Source organism: Anomaloglossus baeobatrachus, chromosome 3 (genome assembly GCF_048569485.1).
Source record: "Anomaloglossus baeobatrachus isolate aAnoBae1 chromosome 3, aAnoBae1.hap1, whole genome shotgun sequence".
Classification (NCBI taxonomy): domain Eukaryota; kingdom Metazoa; phylum Chordata; class Amphibia; order Anura; family Aromobatidae; genus Anomaloglossus; species Anomaloglossus baeobatrachus.
The window spans coordinates 42,228,051-42,242,414 of record NC_134355.1 but is presented as its reverse complement, the minus strand read 5'-3'; the positions used below and the strand labels follow the sequence as shown (position 1 = coordinate 42,242,414).

The following is a 14,364-nucleotide window of genomic DNA, read 5'->3' as shown; positions in this document are numbered from 1 at the left end:
GGAGATAACGTAAGGAACACAGGGAGAAAGCAGAGCCAAGGTCAGGGTACTAGCCGGAGGTCAGGAGCCAGGAGGTCACGTATGGAACATAGGGAGAAAGCAGCACCGAGGTCAGGTTACAAGCCGGAGGGCAGAAGCCAGGAGGTAACATCTGAGTCAAGGAAACGGGCAGAGAAAGGTAGCTAAGGTCTGGGGTCGAGAGACAAGATCTGAACTGTACAGAAGCACTTACCGCGGAAGAGGAACTACGACTGGCAGCGTTCCGGGTGAGGTTGCGCTCTAACGAAACAGAGCAATCATCTGGAATGAGGCGCCTGTGAACAGACTCCTCCCAGCACCAATGCTGGACCCGAGGCTGGGAACAACCCGTCCACCGAGCACAAACAACAACAGAGCATCGGCTCTGCAGGAGAGCAGAGCACCGCAAATCAGAACCATGACATCTTGCTGCTGCTTTCTAGTAAGTGTTTATCTAATCCCAGTTGTGGATTGACAGCTACAAAGCTGTATAATATCCCCCATGCTGCTGCTGCTTCTGTTTGTACTCTACATAGAGACCGGAGAGCAATAATCCCTCTATGTGTGCAGTACATGGGAGACATCAGAGCAGCAAGTCTCCTCCCACCAGCTCAGAGGCAACTGAAAAGTACAGAAAGAGCCCGTGGAGGGGATAATGCAGGAAAGAGAGTGTTATTCCTCATATATACACATGAAAAGTCACCTAAAACAGCAGGTATACTTTAAATGCTAGCGACCATATATAATGGCGATATACCTAGGGCCACAAGCTGGCACCAGAAAAGCGCTCTAAAGCTTGCCATGCATATACATTATTTGTAATATTTTTGTTATGTTCATGTATATATCAGATATGGGGGAGTCAGTTGTCACTCTTTTGCTGCTTATTCCTCTATTAACATACTATTGGTCTTTCGCCCAACCTTGCATTATAGGCTGTGGATGAAGGTATATTTTTATGTCTATTTTATGTTTTTCACCTTGTTTTGCTCTCGGCACTTTGAGCAGTAGTTTTCCTCTTGGTTTTGTGCCTTGGTGTGCAGCATTTGTAATACCTGAGTAAGGTAATAAAAGGTAAAGGTCATTGTGAGAAAACTGGAAGCGACATCTGAGCTCTCCAGAAATGTTACATCCAGCTCCCGGGCGTGCGATGCCTTTAGGATCCATCCTTTTGTTCAGAGCTGGTGAATTGATAATAATTTCTTTTGTTGTGTGCTGAGGGAGCGTCTCAGGGCACAACGGTGGGTCAGTATAGGGCATGTACCAGGATACCACCATATCGTGCAGTATGAGTGTGCCAGGATATCGCTATACCGTACAGTATAATGAGTGTGCCAGGATATCCCTATACCGTGCAGCATAATAAGTGTGCCAGGATATCGCTATACCGTACAGTATCAGTGTGCCAGGATATAGCTATACCGTGCAGTATAATGAGCGTGCCAGGATATCGCTATACCGTACAGTATAATGAGTGTGACAGGATACCGCTATACCGTATAGCATAATGAGTGTTCCAGGATATTGCTATACCATACAGTATGAGTGTGCCAGGATACCGCTATACCATTCAGCATAATAAGTGTGCCAGGATATAACTATACCGTACAGTATAATGAGTGTGCCAGGATATCGCTATACCGTACAGTATGAGTGTGCCAGGATATTGCTATACCGTACAGTGAGTGTGCCAGGATACCACTATACCATGCAGCATAATAAGTGTGCCAGGATATCACTATACCTTACAGTATGAGTGTGCCAGGATATCGCTTTACCGTACAGTATAATGAGTGTGGCAGGATATTGCTTTACCGTACAGTACGAGTGTGCCAGGATGTCGTTTTACCGTACAGTACGAGTGTGCCAGGATATCGCTTTACCGTGCAATATAATGAGTGTGCCAGGATATCGTTATACCGTGCAATATAATGAGTGTGCCAGGATATCGCTATATCATACAGTATAATGAGTGTGTCAGGATATCGCTATACCGTACAGTATAATGAGTGTGCCAGGATATCGCTATACTGTACAGTATAATGATTGTGCCAGGATATCGCTATACCGTACAGTATGAGTGTACCAGGATATCGCTATACCGTACAGTACGAGTGTGCCAGGATATCGCTATACCGTACAGTATGAGTGTGCCAGGATATCGCTATACCGTACAGTATAAAGAGTGTGCCAGGATATCACTATACCGTACAGTATAATGAGTGTGCCAGGATATCGCTATACCGTACAGTATAAAGAGTGTGCCAGGATATCACTATACCGTACAGTATAATGAGTGTGCCAGGATACCGCTATACCGTACAGTATGAGTGTACCAGGATATCGCTATACCGTACAGTACGAGTGTGCCAGGATATCGCTATACCGTACAGTATGAGTGTACCAGGATATCGCTATACCGTACAGTATGAGTGTACCAGGATATCGCTATATCATACAGTATAATGAGTGTGTCAGGATACCGCTATACCGTACAGTATAATGAGTGTACCAGATATCTCTATACTGTACAGGTTAATAAGTGTGCCAGGATATTGCTATATCATACAGTATAATGAGTGTGCCAGGACATCACTATACTACACAGTATAATGAGTGTGTCAGGATATCGCTATACCGTACAGTATAATGAGTGTGCCAGGATATCGCTATACTGTACAGTGTAATGAGTGTACCAGATATCTCTATACTGTACAGGTTAATAAGTGTGCCAGGATATCGCTATACCGTGCAGTATAATGAGTGTGCCAGGACATCACTATACTACACAGTATAATGAGTGTGCCAGGATATCGCTATATCATACAGTATAATGAGTGTGCCAGGACATCACTATACTACACAGTATAATGAGTGTGTCAGGACATCACTATACTACACAGTATAATGAGTGTGCCAGGATATCGCTATATCATACAGTATAATGAGTGTGCCAGGACATCACTATACTACACAGTATAATGAGTGTGCCAGGGTATTGCTATACCGTACAGTATGTATAATCTTTGTTTATTAAGAAATATGCAATACAAATGACAAAAATGAAAGCACGGATTCAAGTATCACGTACAGATTTGACCAACAAATCAATTCCTTAGTTATACAGAAAAGAGTCATGTAGACATATATTCTTCTCAAAAGTAGCAAAAGGCAAGAACAGAGGGAAGGGAGGAAAGGAAAAGAACAAGCATATCTCGTGCTCTTTAAATTGCAAATGATATCTACCCCCCTCCCCCCAACAATATTTGTTTGACTCTGCTCCCTCTGTTTACCTGGTAAAGGGTAAAATTGCAAAACCAAATAAAATGAGAGGGAGTCTACGAAACCACTTAACTCGTAAGCCAGAACATTAGGCACTAACAATGCCACTTAAAGCCAGAGGACAGGGTGGTAGAAGAAAAAGAGAGGAACTAGTAGTGAAACTAGTAACGACATAGAGAGGAGAAAAAGATGGAGGGGAGGGGTGGGAAAGTCCGAGGGGAAGGGACGTCCATGTTCCCCTAGGTGCGACTGTTGGAGCCATCGGGCCCGACCAGTATTCCCCATCTATTCATGGGCCAAACAATTGTCTATACGCATTTGTCCCTTTGAAAAGGATCCATGGTTGCCAAATCTTTAAGAATCTCTCGCTGTCCTCTGCTGCCTCCGCGGAAAGCTCCTCCATATAGCATATGGAGGAGAGTTCCTGCTGCCATTCTTGCATAGAAGGAGACGTTGTCTTCCGCCAGTGTCTAGGTATCACCAAACGGGCTGCCGAGAGGCAGAATCTAAGTAAGTCTCCTTTTTGTGTCTTAATTGAGCCGGGCAGCATGGACAGCAAAGAGATCTGTGGGGAGGGCAACACCCTCTCTCCAGAAATGTTGGTATATGTCCGATATATCTCTATCCAGAAGGGTTTGATCAGCGGGCAGTCCCACCAAATATGTAGCATTGTCCCCGGGGAACCTCCACACCGCCAACACGACTCAGACACAGAGGGGAAAATCCTATGCAACTTCACTGGGTATAGGTACCATCTTGATAAAATTTTGTAATTCTTTTCTTTCGCATAGCCCGCTGTGGCCAGCTTATGGGTAAACAGATATGCTTTCTGTTTTTCTTCTTCAGTAAAGGTGGTGCCCATGTCTATCTCCCATTGTGACATGAAGTTTGGGTCCGTATCTGCCTCAGGAGCTATCTGACTCAACAATTTGTAAATCAAGGATATTAAGTGAGATGGTGGAGATTTTTGAATGAACAACCCTTCAAACGGGGTCAAAGAAGGGTTGGGTAGATGTTTCCATTTTCTCAATCTATTGCTTATGAATGAGTACAACTGTCTGTACTCTATCCACGATAATGAACGGGGGGGATCCAGACCCTGCAGATCCCCAAAGGACATGATGTCATGTCCGTTTAATACATGGTGAATCCTGACATCATCTTCTTTTTCCCAGCGCAGAAAAGTGGAACGGTCATATCCCGGAGCAAATTCCGGATTGGAAAAAATCGGGGTGAGCAGAAGTGGAGGACCAGACAACGAGCTTTTTTGTCGGGTCCGATCCCATTCTTTTAGTGTGGCCTTTGCCAAGAAATCAGCCGTAGGTAGCTTCACTCCCTCTCGTGACTCCAACCAAGGTAGATACCTCAAGGGTACATGCGCTCCCCCCTGTTCTAATGCTACCCATTTCTTATGGTTGGCAAAAAAGTGCCAGTCAAACATGCGCATTAATAGAGTAACCTGGTGGTATCTACGGAGGTCTGGCAGTCCAGCTCCTCCCTCGTCCGTAGGTCTGGTTAAAGTATGATATTTTATTCTCGCCCTCGAGTGTCCCCATACAAACTTAATCAAAGCCGATTTAAGTGTGCGGAAAAAGCTCGCGGGTGGTGATAAGGGGACTGCTTGAAAAACGTATAGAAACCGTGGGAGTACGTCCATCTTGAAAGAATTGATACGTCCAAACCACGAGATAGGTTTTTGGTGATATGATAGGAGATCTTTGAGTGTGCGTGTCAATAGGGTTTGATAATTTAACGAGTAGAGGAGACAAAGATCAGCCGGGATCTGTATGCCCAAATATTTAATTGCTTTAGTTTGCCACCTAAATGGGAAATTCTGTTTAGCCAATGCCACCTCAGCGGGCCTTAGGGTGACACTCATTGCTTCCGTTTTTGAGTAATTTACTTTGAAATTGCTCACCTCTCCGAATCTCTAAAACTCCTTCATCAAAGAGGGTAGTGTAATGTGGGGTTGAGAAACATAAATCAATAGGTCATCAGCATACAGGGAAGTCTTATAAGTCTCCTCATCCACCCGCAGACCATGTACACTGGGGTTCCTCCTTATAGCGTTGGCGAGGTGCTCCATCACCACCACATACAGCAATGGTGAGAGAGGGCACCCCTGCCTCGTGCCATTCCTTATCGCAATGGATCGAGACAATGCTCCATTGACCTTGATCCGTGCCGAGGGGCACGTATACAACGCCAATATTTTTTGTAGGAAGAGAGGGCCCAAGCCAATCTTTTGTAACGCAGTTCGGAGGAAATCCCAGTGCACACGGTCGAATGCCTTCTCCGCGTCCACAGACAAAAGGCCAACAGGTGAAGAAGAAGAGATCGCATTAGCCATGAGTAGTAATGTCTTATTCACATTGTCGCGGGCCTCCCTACCCTGAACAAACCCGACCTGGTCTGAGTTAACAATAGAGGGGAGGAGAGGGGCCAGTCTATTGGCCAATGTTTTAGAAAATAGTTTCACATCCACATTTAATAATGATATCGGCCTATAATTGGCAACCAGAGATGGGTCCTTCCCGGGCTTCGGCAAGACTGTTATGAACGCCTCCAGGGACTGCGCCGCAAATGGAGTCGTGTCTGAAACCGAATTGAAAACCCTTGTAAGGAATGGGGTTAACAATTCTCTAAATGTCTTGTAAAATGCCGGGGAGAACCCATCTGGGCCCGGGCTCTTTAATGTAGGAGAGCTTTTGATCACCGACCCCACCTCCTCCTCTGTAAACTGTTCTTCTAATTGTGAGACCTCCTCCCCCCTCAACGGTGTGGATGCCGTGTCTGTGATGTACTCATTGATCCGTTCCATCCGTTTACTCTGCTCCATATCCGCCATACGTCCCTTAATGTTATAGAGGTCAGAGTAAAATGTCCGCATTTCCTCCATGATCTCTACCGGGTTACTCGTGTCAGAGCTGCCACGTCGCTGTATTCTCGATATAAATGATGTGTTGTTGCGGGGGTGATGAAGGCGTGACAGGGGCCTACCACATTTGTCCGAGTGTTGATATAGGAAACGTTGGTAATGGGAGCGGTATTTAAGGTATTTTTCGTTGAGAAGTGTCTTCAGGTCTTCTCTATTTTTAACCAGGTCTGCCAAGACCCCGGCTGATCTGTTTCTTTTGTGTGTGGTTTCCAGCCTGTGTATCACATCAAGTAGTGTGCTAATTTGTAATGTCTTCAACTTCTTAGTACGTGCCCCATGTTTTATTAAAACTCCCCGAATTACGCACTTAAATGCTTCCCACTGAAAAGGTAGGGAGGTGGAGTCTCCGGCGTGTGTTGCCAAAAAGACCTCTATTGATTCCTTGATATCATTTGCGCACAGTGTATCCTTCAATAGATTGTCGTTAAGTTTCCATGTCCACTCACGCGTCTGACCCCCCGGGGGTGAGATTGTTAAGAAGATAGGCGCATGGTCGGACCAAACCACATTTCCGATCTCCACAACTGGGTGCCATGTGAGGACATGTTGACTTACTAAAAAAAAGTCGATACGGCTATATGAATTGTGTGGGTTCGAGTAGAAGGTATAATCCCTTCCCGAGGGGTTTAAGACCCGCCATACGTCCGTCAATTGTACGTGATGCACCTCCCGTTTAAAGGACCTTAAGTGGGATAAGGGGATCGTGCTTCGGCCAGATGAAGTATCCACCTGTGGGTCTAGGGGCATGTTAAAGTCCCCCCCCAAGATGACCACCCCCTCTGAGAATTCTGTAAGGGTTCTGAGAAATCCCCGTCCCGCTCTTGACTGATCTACATTGGGCGAATACCAACCCGCTACCGTGAACACTTTGCCTGAGATTCTCAATTTGACCATAACGTATCTGCCTTCTGGGTCTATCTTTATGTCTATCAGTGAATGACTCAATGATTTATGTAATGCCACAGACACCCCCCTGGATCTAGAGTCTGCGTTAGTACCGTGGTGCCAGGTCGGGTAGTAACGATTTTTCATGGTGGGGACGCAACCAGTTTTATAATGAGTTTCTTGGAGAAGAAGAATGTGCACCCTCTGTGCATATCATAAAGGATTTGGGTCCTTTTTTGGGGAGTATTAAATCCCTTCACGTTCAAAGAGCCGAATTTAAGTTCCGCCATAGCTTCTGCACCTAGGGACCAATCAATCACCTGTAGTAGGAGAAAGGATGAGAGGGAAGTTGGGGAAGGTTGTAGGAAAAACAAAGAGAAAAGAGAGAAAACAAAAGGGGGGGAAGGAAGAAGAGGAGGAGAAAAAAAAAAAAAAAAAAAAGGGGTAGGGAGGAAAAGAGTTAGAAGAATAAGAATTAAGAGAAGAGGGAGAAGAAGAGGAAGTAGAATAAAAAGAGTTTGAAGGAGAATTAGGAAATTAGAACAATTAGAACAGAAAATACTTCAGCACCAAGGAAGGGCTAAAGTGAACCGTCAAACCTGACGGAGTTAATGGGGTGGGAGTATATATAGCTGCGCCTTGGCCAGCCAAGTGCAACAACCCCAATAGAGAAACGGACTGCACACGGAAGGCAGCTCCGCCTGACCCAGTGTATATTCTTTTAACAACTTATATCATCAACCTTAATTTTAAAGTTACACCGCCATTCTACCTTTAACTTTAGCACCGGGTGTGTTCCCTGCGGGGGCCTGGCGGCTAATCAAGATGAGCCTACCATCCCCACAACGACGCAGACCCGGGCCGCAGCCTTTAGACAAAAGGAGGCCCCTCCAACACATCCTTGGTATTGCAATACAACAATAACTGTCAGTAGCGTGTTAACCTGTAATGAGAAAAATCAAACCACATCTCTGCAGTAATAGGACTTAGAAGCCTTATAAACCTTCATAAACCTTCGCCTCCTTGTAAATGTCCAACCTCAGCCACGATCTTCAGGCGCTTCTTCCTGGTTTCTCCTCCTCTCCCGGGCCGCCGCAGGATGGACGGCCCCCGGTCCCCCGGGAGGCAAGCACGGCCAGTCCGTGATGGTCACCTCTGGAATCCGTAAGGCCGCTGCAAACGCTGGGACTCCCACGGGGTGGCTCAATACATGCACCCTGCCCGCCTGCCGTACCCGCAAGCGAAAAGGGAACCCCCATGTGTATGGAATATTCCGTTGGCGCAGCGAGTCCAGGAGCGGGCGCAATGCCCTCCTTTTCTGGAGTGTCCATCTGGAGAGATCAGGCAAAAGTTGTATCCTCCGCCCCTGGTGTCTTAGATTCTCTGCCGAGCGAGCCCGTCCCATTATGGCGTCCTTGAGTTGGTATCTGTGTACTTTGCAAATGACATCCCTAGGACGATCTGGGTCCTGGGAACGGGGGCCCAAGGCTCTGTGTGATCGGTCCAGTTCCAGGGGAGAATCCAGAGGTATACCGTACAGTATGATGAGTGTGCCAGGATATCGCTATACCGTGCAGTATAATGATTGTGCCAGGATATCGCTATATTGTACAGTATAATGAGTGTGCCAGGGTATTGCTATACTGTACAGTATAATGAGTGTGCCAGGACATCACTATACCGTACAGTATAATGAGTGTACCAGGATATCGCTATACCGTGCAGTATAATGAGTGTGCCAGGATATCGCTATACCGTACAGTATAATGAGTGTACCAGGATATCGCTATACCGTGCAGTATAATGAGTGTGCCAGGATATCGCTATATCATACAGTATAATGAGTGTGCCAGGACATCACTATACTACACAGTATAATGAGTGTGCCAGGGTATTGCTATACCGTACAGTATAATGAGTGTGCCAGGATATCGCTATACTGTACAGTATAATGAGTGTGCCAGGATATCGCTATACCGTACAGTATAATGAGTGTGCCAGGATATCGCTATACCGTACAGTATAATGAGTGTGCCAGGATATCGCTATATTGTACAGTATAATGAGTGTACCAGGATATCGCTATACCGTACAGTATAATGAGTATGCCAGGATATCGCTATACCGTACAGTATGATGAGTGTGCCAGGATATCGCTATACCGTGCAATATTATGCCAAAGTATTTTCCCAATAGTATAAATTCCTTAACTTAGTACTACAGATATCTCACAAACGGTCAGACCAGCGTGGAGCGGTTCCCCATCAGCTTTAAAACCCAGTTCTCAGGGAACTTCTTCCACCACGTAGTCCTGGGGATCCACCATAACGGCCGGTACGGCACACTGGGCATGAGCAGGAGATCGGATCTTATGGATAAACCTATGACCTTTAAGACTCTGAGCGATCTCATCTTTGACTTTGAAGACTCTTACAAAAAGTATAATCACACCGTGAAGAAGGTCAAAATTGGTTTATATGTCCCCCATGATGCCCACACGTTCCAGCCTATCGAGTGGAGGTATCTAGTCATCAACATGGGGAAGATGGTGTGGGCCGATATCAAGAAGGAGCTGGAGAAACATGCCCGGGACATGAGGATGAAGGTGGGTAGAGAGATTGTCCATGTATTGTAGGGATATGATGTTCCTCCAAGCTCCATTGTGGAAATAGATGAGGATCTGTTATATGATGAGAACTTTTTGGGGTCTTTTTGTACATGTGGAGACGTCCATTGGGAGGATTTCCCAACTGAAACTTCAGATGTTTACATATAATCGATTGTATGGATGGATTGATGGATTGGATTTAGGGATGATTGAATACCTCAAATATTGGGCTTCACGAATATTTTCCGACTAGGTCGCCACTATTCGACTATTCGCGAATATTCGATGCGCAATGTAAGTCTATGAGAAACCCGAATGATAACTATTCGGAACTCTTCGGACTTCCCATAGACTTATATTGCGCATCGAATATTCGCGAATAGTCGAATAGCGGCGGGGTATTCGTAAAATATTCGCGAAGCCGACTAATCGAAGTATTCGATCATCCCTATTAATAAACAAATAATTATTATTTACTAATTATTGACAGGTAATCACGTTTCTGAATACTTTTCCAATGCTGTGTATGTGTACATACATATAAACATAGGATACAATTATGTCAAGTCATAGACACTACATGAAAATATAAACGCAACACTTTTGTTTTGCTCCCTTTTTCATGAGCTGAACTCAAAGATCTAAGGCTTGTTCTATGGCTACAAAAGGCCTTTTTCTCTCAAATATTGATCACAAATTTGTCTAAATCTGTGCTAGTGATCACTCCTCCTCTGCCGAGATAATCCATCCACCTCACAGGTGCGACATATCAAGATGCTGATCAGACACCATGATTATTGCACAGGTGTGCCTTACACAGCATGATTATTGCACAGGTGTGCCTTACACAGCATGATTATTGTACAGGTGCGCCTTTGTCTGGCCATGATAAAAGGCCTCTCTAAAGTGTGCAGTTTTACAGTATTGGGGAGGTCCGCGTATCTGTTGTGACGACCATTTGTCAGTCTGCCATATGCCCTGTACATTGAAAACCAGGATTCATCCATGAAGAGAACACCTCTCCAACGTGCCAAACACCATCGAATGTGAGTATTTACCCACTCAAGTCAGTAGCGATGACGAACTGCACTCGAGAGGAGACTCCGATGAGGATGACGAGCAGCGGATGAGCTTCCCTGAGAAATTCCTAGAAATTCTTTGGTTTTGCACTGATTGTTGCAGCCGCTGTCCGTGGTGGGCCGGTCTCAGACGATCTTGGAGGTGAGGATGCTGGATGTGGAGGTCCTGGGCCGGTGCGGTTATACTTGGTCTGCGGTTGTGAGGCCGGTTTGCCAAATTCTCTGAAAAGTCTTTGGAGACGACTTATAGTAGAGAAATGAACATTCAATTCACGGGAACAGCTCTGGTGACATTCCTGCAGTCAGCATGACAATTACACGCTCCCTGAAAACTAGAGACATCTGTGGCATTGTGCTGTGTGATAAAGCTGCACATTTTAGAGTGGCTTTTTATTGTAGCCAACCTAAGGCGCACCTGTGCAATAATCATGTGTATAATCAGCATCTTGATATGTCACACCTGTGGGGTGGATGGATCTTGGCAAAGGACTAAAAAACGAACACAGATGTAGGCAAATTTGTGAACAATATTTGATAGAAAAAGTCTTAGGGGTACATTGAACGTTGCGACATCGATAGCCGATTGTAGCGATGTCGCACGCGATAGTCCCCACCCCCGTCACAGGCAGCGATACCTTGTGATAGCTGCCGTAGCGAACATTATCGCTACGGCAGCTTCACATGCACTTACCTGCCCTGCGACGTCGCTCTGGCCTGCGACCCGCCTCATTCCTAAGGTGTCGGATCGTGTGGCGTCACACGGCAGGCGGCCAATAGAAGTGGAGGGGCGGAGATGAGCAGGACGTAAACATCCCGCCCACTTTCTTCCTTCCTTATTGCAGGCAGGACGCCGGTAGGAGATGTTCCTCGCTCCTGCGGCTTCTTCCACAGCGATGTGTGCTGCCGCAGGAACGAGGAACAACATCGTACCCGTCGCAGCAGCGAAATTATATGAATGACCGACACTACACAGATCACCGATTTTCGACGTTTTTGCGATCGTTTATCAGTGCTTCTAGGCTTTACACGTTGCGACGTCGTTACCGGAGCCGGATGTGCGTCCCTTTCGTTTTGACCCCGACAAGATCGCAGTAGCGATGTCGCAACGTGCAAAGTACCCCTTAGATCTCTGAGTTCAGCTCATGAAAAATGGGAGCAAAAACCAAAGTCTTGGGTTTAGATTTTTGTTCCGTGTGTATATACATAGGATACAATTGTGTATAATCATATAGTTCTTCCAGGGAGCACATTAAGTACAGGCAGCTTCTCGAGTATGTTCTGCTTTCTTTCATCTTGGAGGGAGGCAGCAGCTTGATGTGGAGTCGTTCTTTATTTTAATCCATTTAGAGTAGAACACTTTTTGTATGTTGCCATGGAAACAGATTTTTTTTTTTTCTTCTTATTTTACTTTCGTAGAGACATGGTTTTTTAGAGTCAAGAACATCAAGTACTTAAAAAGTGCAATTATTCTGTTTTTATAGAACGTATGAATTTAATATAATCTTGGTTGCCGACATCTGTGTATAAGCCCATGACCTGAGATACGGACCGTGGTGGAACTGCGTTCCCTAGTTATGGTTACAGAATTCTCTTTTTTGCATTCTAAATCCTACTCTCCAAAACATTAAAAAAAAAAACCCTCATATCGGTTAAACCAGACCCAGCATTTAGATGTGACGGGTAGCAGCTCTCTATGGCGGTTTTCCACTGACCATAGACCATGTGGTCTCTGTACTGTAATACTAATTTTCCCGAAGGGAAAATGTCTGGTCTCCGCGTCACTTGCCAAAATCAGCCATCACTGGGGGAGCCAGAAGCTTGATACCATATACCATAATCAATGGTGCTCTATAAATAAATAATAATAATAATAATAATAATAGATGTTCCAATCAATCACCAAATCTCATGCATGCACCGTACATTCCCGGCGCATGCGCGCACCATACATTCCCGGCGCATGCGCGCACCATACATTACCGGCGCATGCGCGCACCATACATTACTGGCGCATGCGCGCACTAGTCGACAGGAGCATTGCTGATGCACCGCACACGGTTTATATACCATTGCTAAAAAAGAGATGACCGAATAGTCCTAAAGAAGAGTATATAAACTTAGAGGAAATAATGGAAGGTCACATTAGAGTAATTGCTGGATGCAGTGTAGTAAAATACATCTGTGTTCACTGAACTTTTTTAATTATTATTCTCTTAGATCCTGAAGTCATCAAGTGCTCAGTCTCCTGTGAAGGAAAGGCGAGGGAAGTCGGTTTCCCCTCCAAGAGTTCGTATCAGCCCCCATAGACGCGCGTGCCGGAGAGATAAATCGTAAGTATTATGAGATTAACCCTAGTCTTAAGGAACTTGCATTGAGCTGGAAAATTATTTCTATCTACCGTGTCACTGACACTGTCTTATATTATTTTTTGCCTTTAAAAATGCGCTAGGGCTTATTTTTGGGGTAGGGCTTATTTTTGGGGAAACATGGGTTGGGTGAAGTTTAGACCCCTCCCAGGACAATCGTACTTACCAGACCCCAGACATTTGCCTTCCACCTAGGTCGTTCTGTGATACACAGCGGGCGCTGCTAACAGGTCCTTGTGTGCTCCACAGCGGTCCTTCTAGCCGGCACTCACACACACATCAGATCGCAATAACATCAAACCCACACACAAACATCCGGTGATACCTTAGTGGTTCCGGCTGACAGGGGGACCTGGGACGCTGTGAAACGTGGGGACCTGCAGTGGAACACATCAAGGACCTTAAAGATTCACAGATTGGACCAGTGGCATCGTTGCGCCACTGGTCTCTACTAGTGATGAGCCAAGCACTACCATGGTCGGGTGCTCAGTACTCGTAACTAGTGATGAGCGGGCACTACCATGCTCGGGTGCTCTGTACTTGTAACTAGTGATGAGTGGGCACTACCATGCTCGAGTGCTCAGTACTCGTAACTAGTGATGAGCGAGCACTACCATGCTCGAGTGCTCAGTACTCGTAACTAGTGATGAGCGAGCACTACAATGCTCGGGTGCTCGGTACTCGTAACTAGTGATGAGCGAGCACTACAATGCTCGGGTGCTCGGTACTCGTAACTAGTGATGACCAAGCACTACCATGCTCGGGTGCTTGGTACTCGTAATGAGCAGTTGGCTCGATTCGTGTACTGAGTATAATGGAAGTCAGTGGGGAAGATCTTTTGGGATAATGCTGTAGTTTCACATTGACTTCCAATATACAATCTAATATACACGAGTCAAGCCCATCCGAGCGTCCGGCCTGCTTGTTTTGAGTGCCAAGCACCCGAGCATGGTAATACTCGCTCATCACTAGTCTCAACTGGGTGCTCTCCCATGCTCCATGAAGAGACAGCTTTGTCTCCGCAGCATTGGAGGAGCACCGGGGCTCTGAAGTTGGGTGGATCCAGCGTTCATAGAAGTGTTTGGAAGCCACATAGTAAAATGCTTATAAGTGCACAGTGTCTAGGAGGCAGGTCACCACTGCAGAGGTGGCCGGTGACCTAGACAAGGAGCAGGAAATATAGAATTG

General features: G+C 45.7%; 1 protein-coding gene across 2 annotated transcripts in view; it reads left to right on the top strand.

The window, feature by feature from the left end:
* Positions 1–14,364, top strand: part of VASH2 (vasohibin 2) — a 112,260-nt gene that overhangs the window by 92,766 nt on the left and 5,130 nt on the right. For both annotated transcript variants that reach the window (XM_075339148.1, XM_075339149.1), the window contains exons 6-7: positions 9,347–9,728; positions 13,028–13,140. In XM_075339148.1, coding sequence (XP_075195263.1) covers positions 9,347–9,728; positions 13,028–13,140 — 495 coding nt within the window. The remainder of the gene's footprint in view (positions 1–9,346; positions 9,729–13,027; positions 13,141–14,364) is intronic.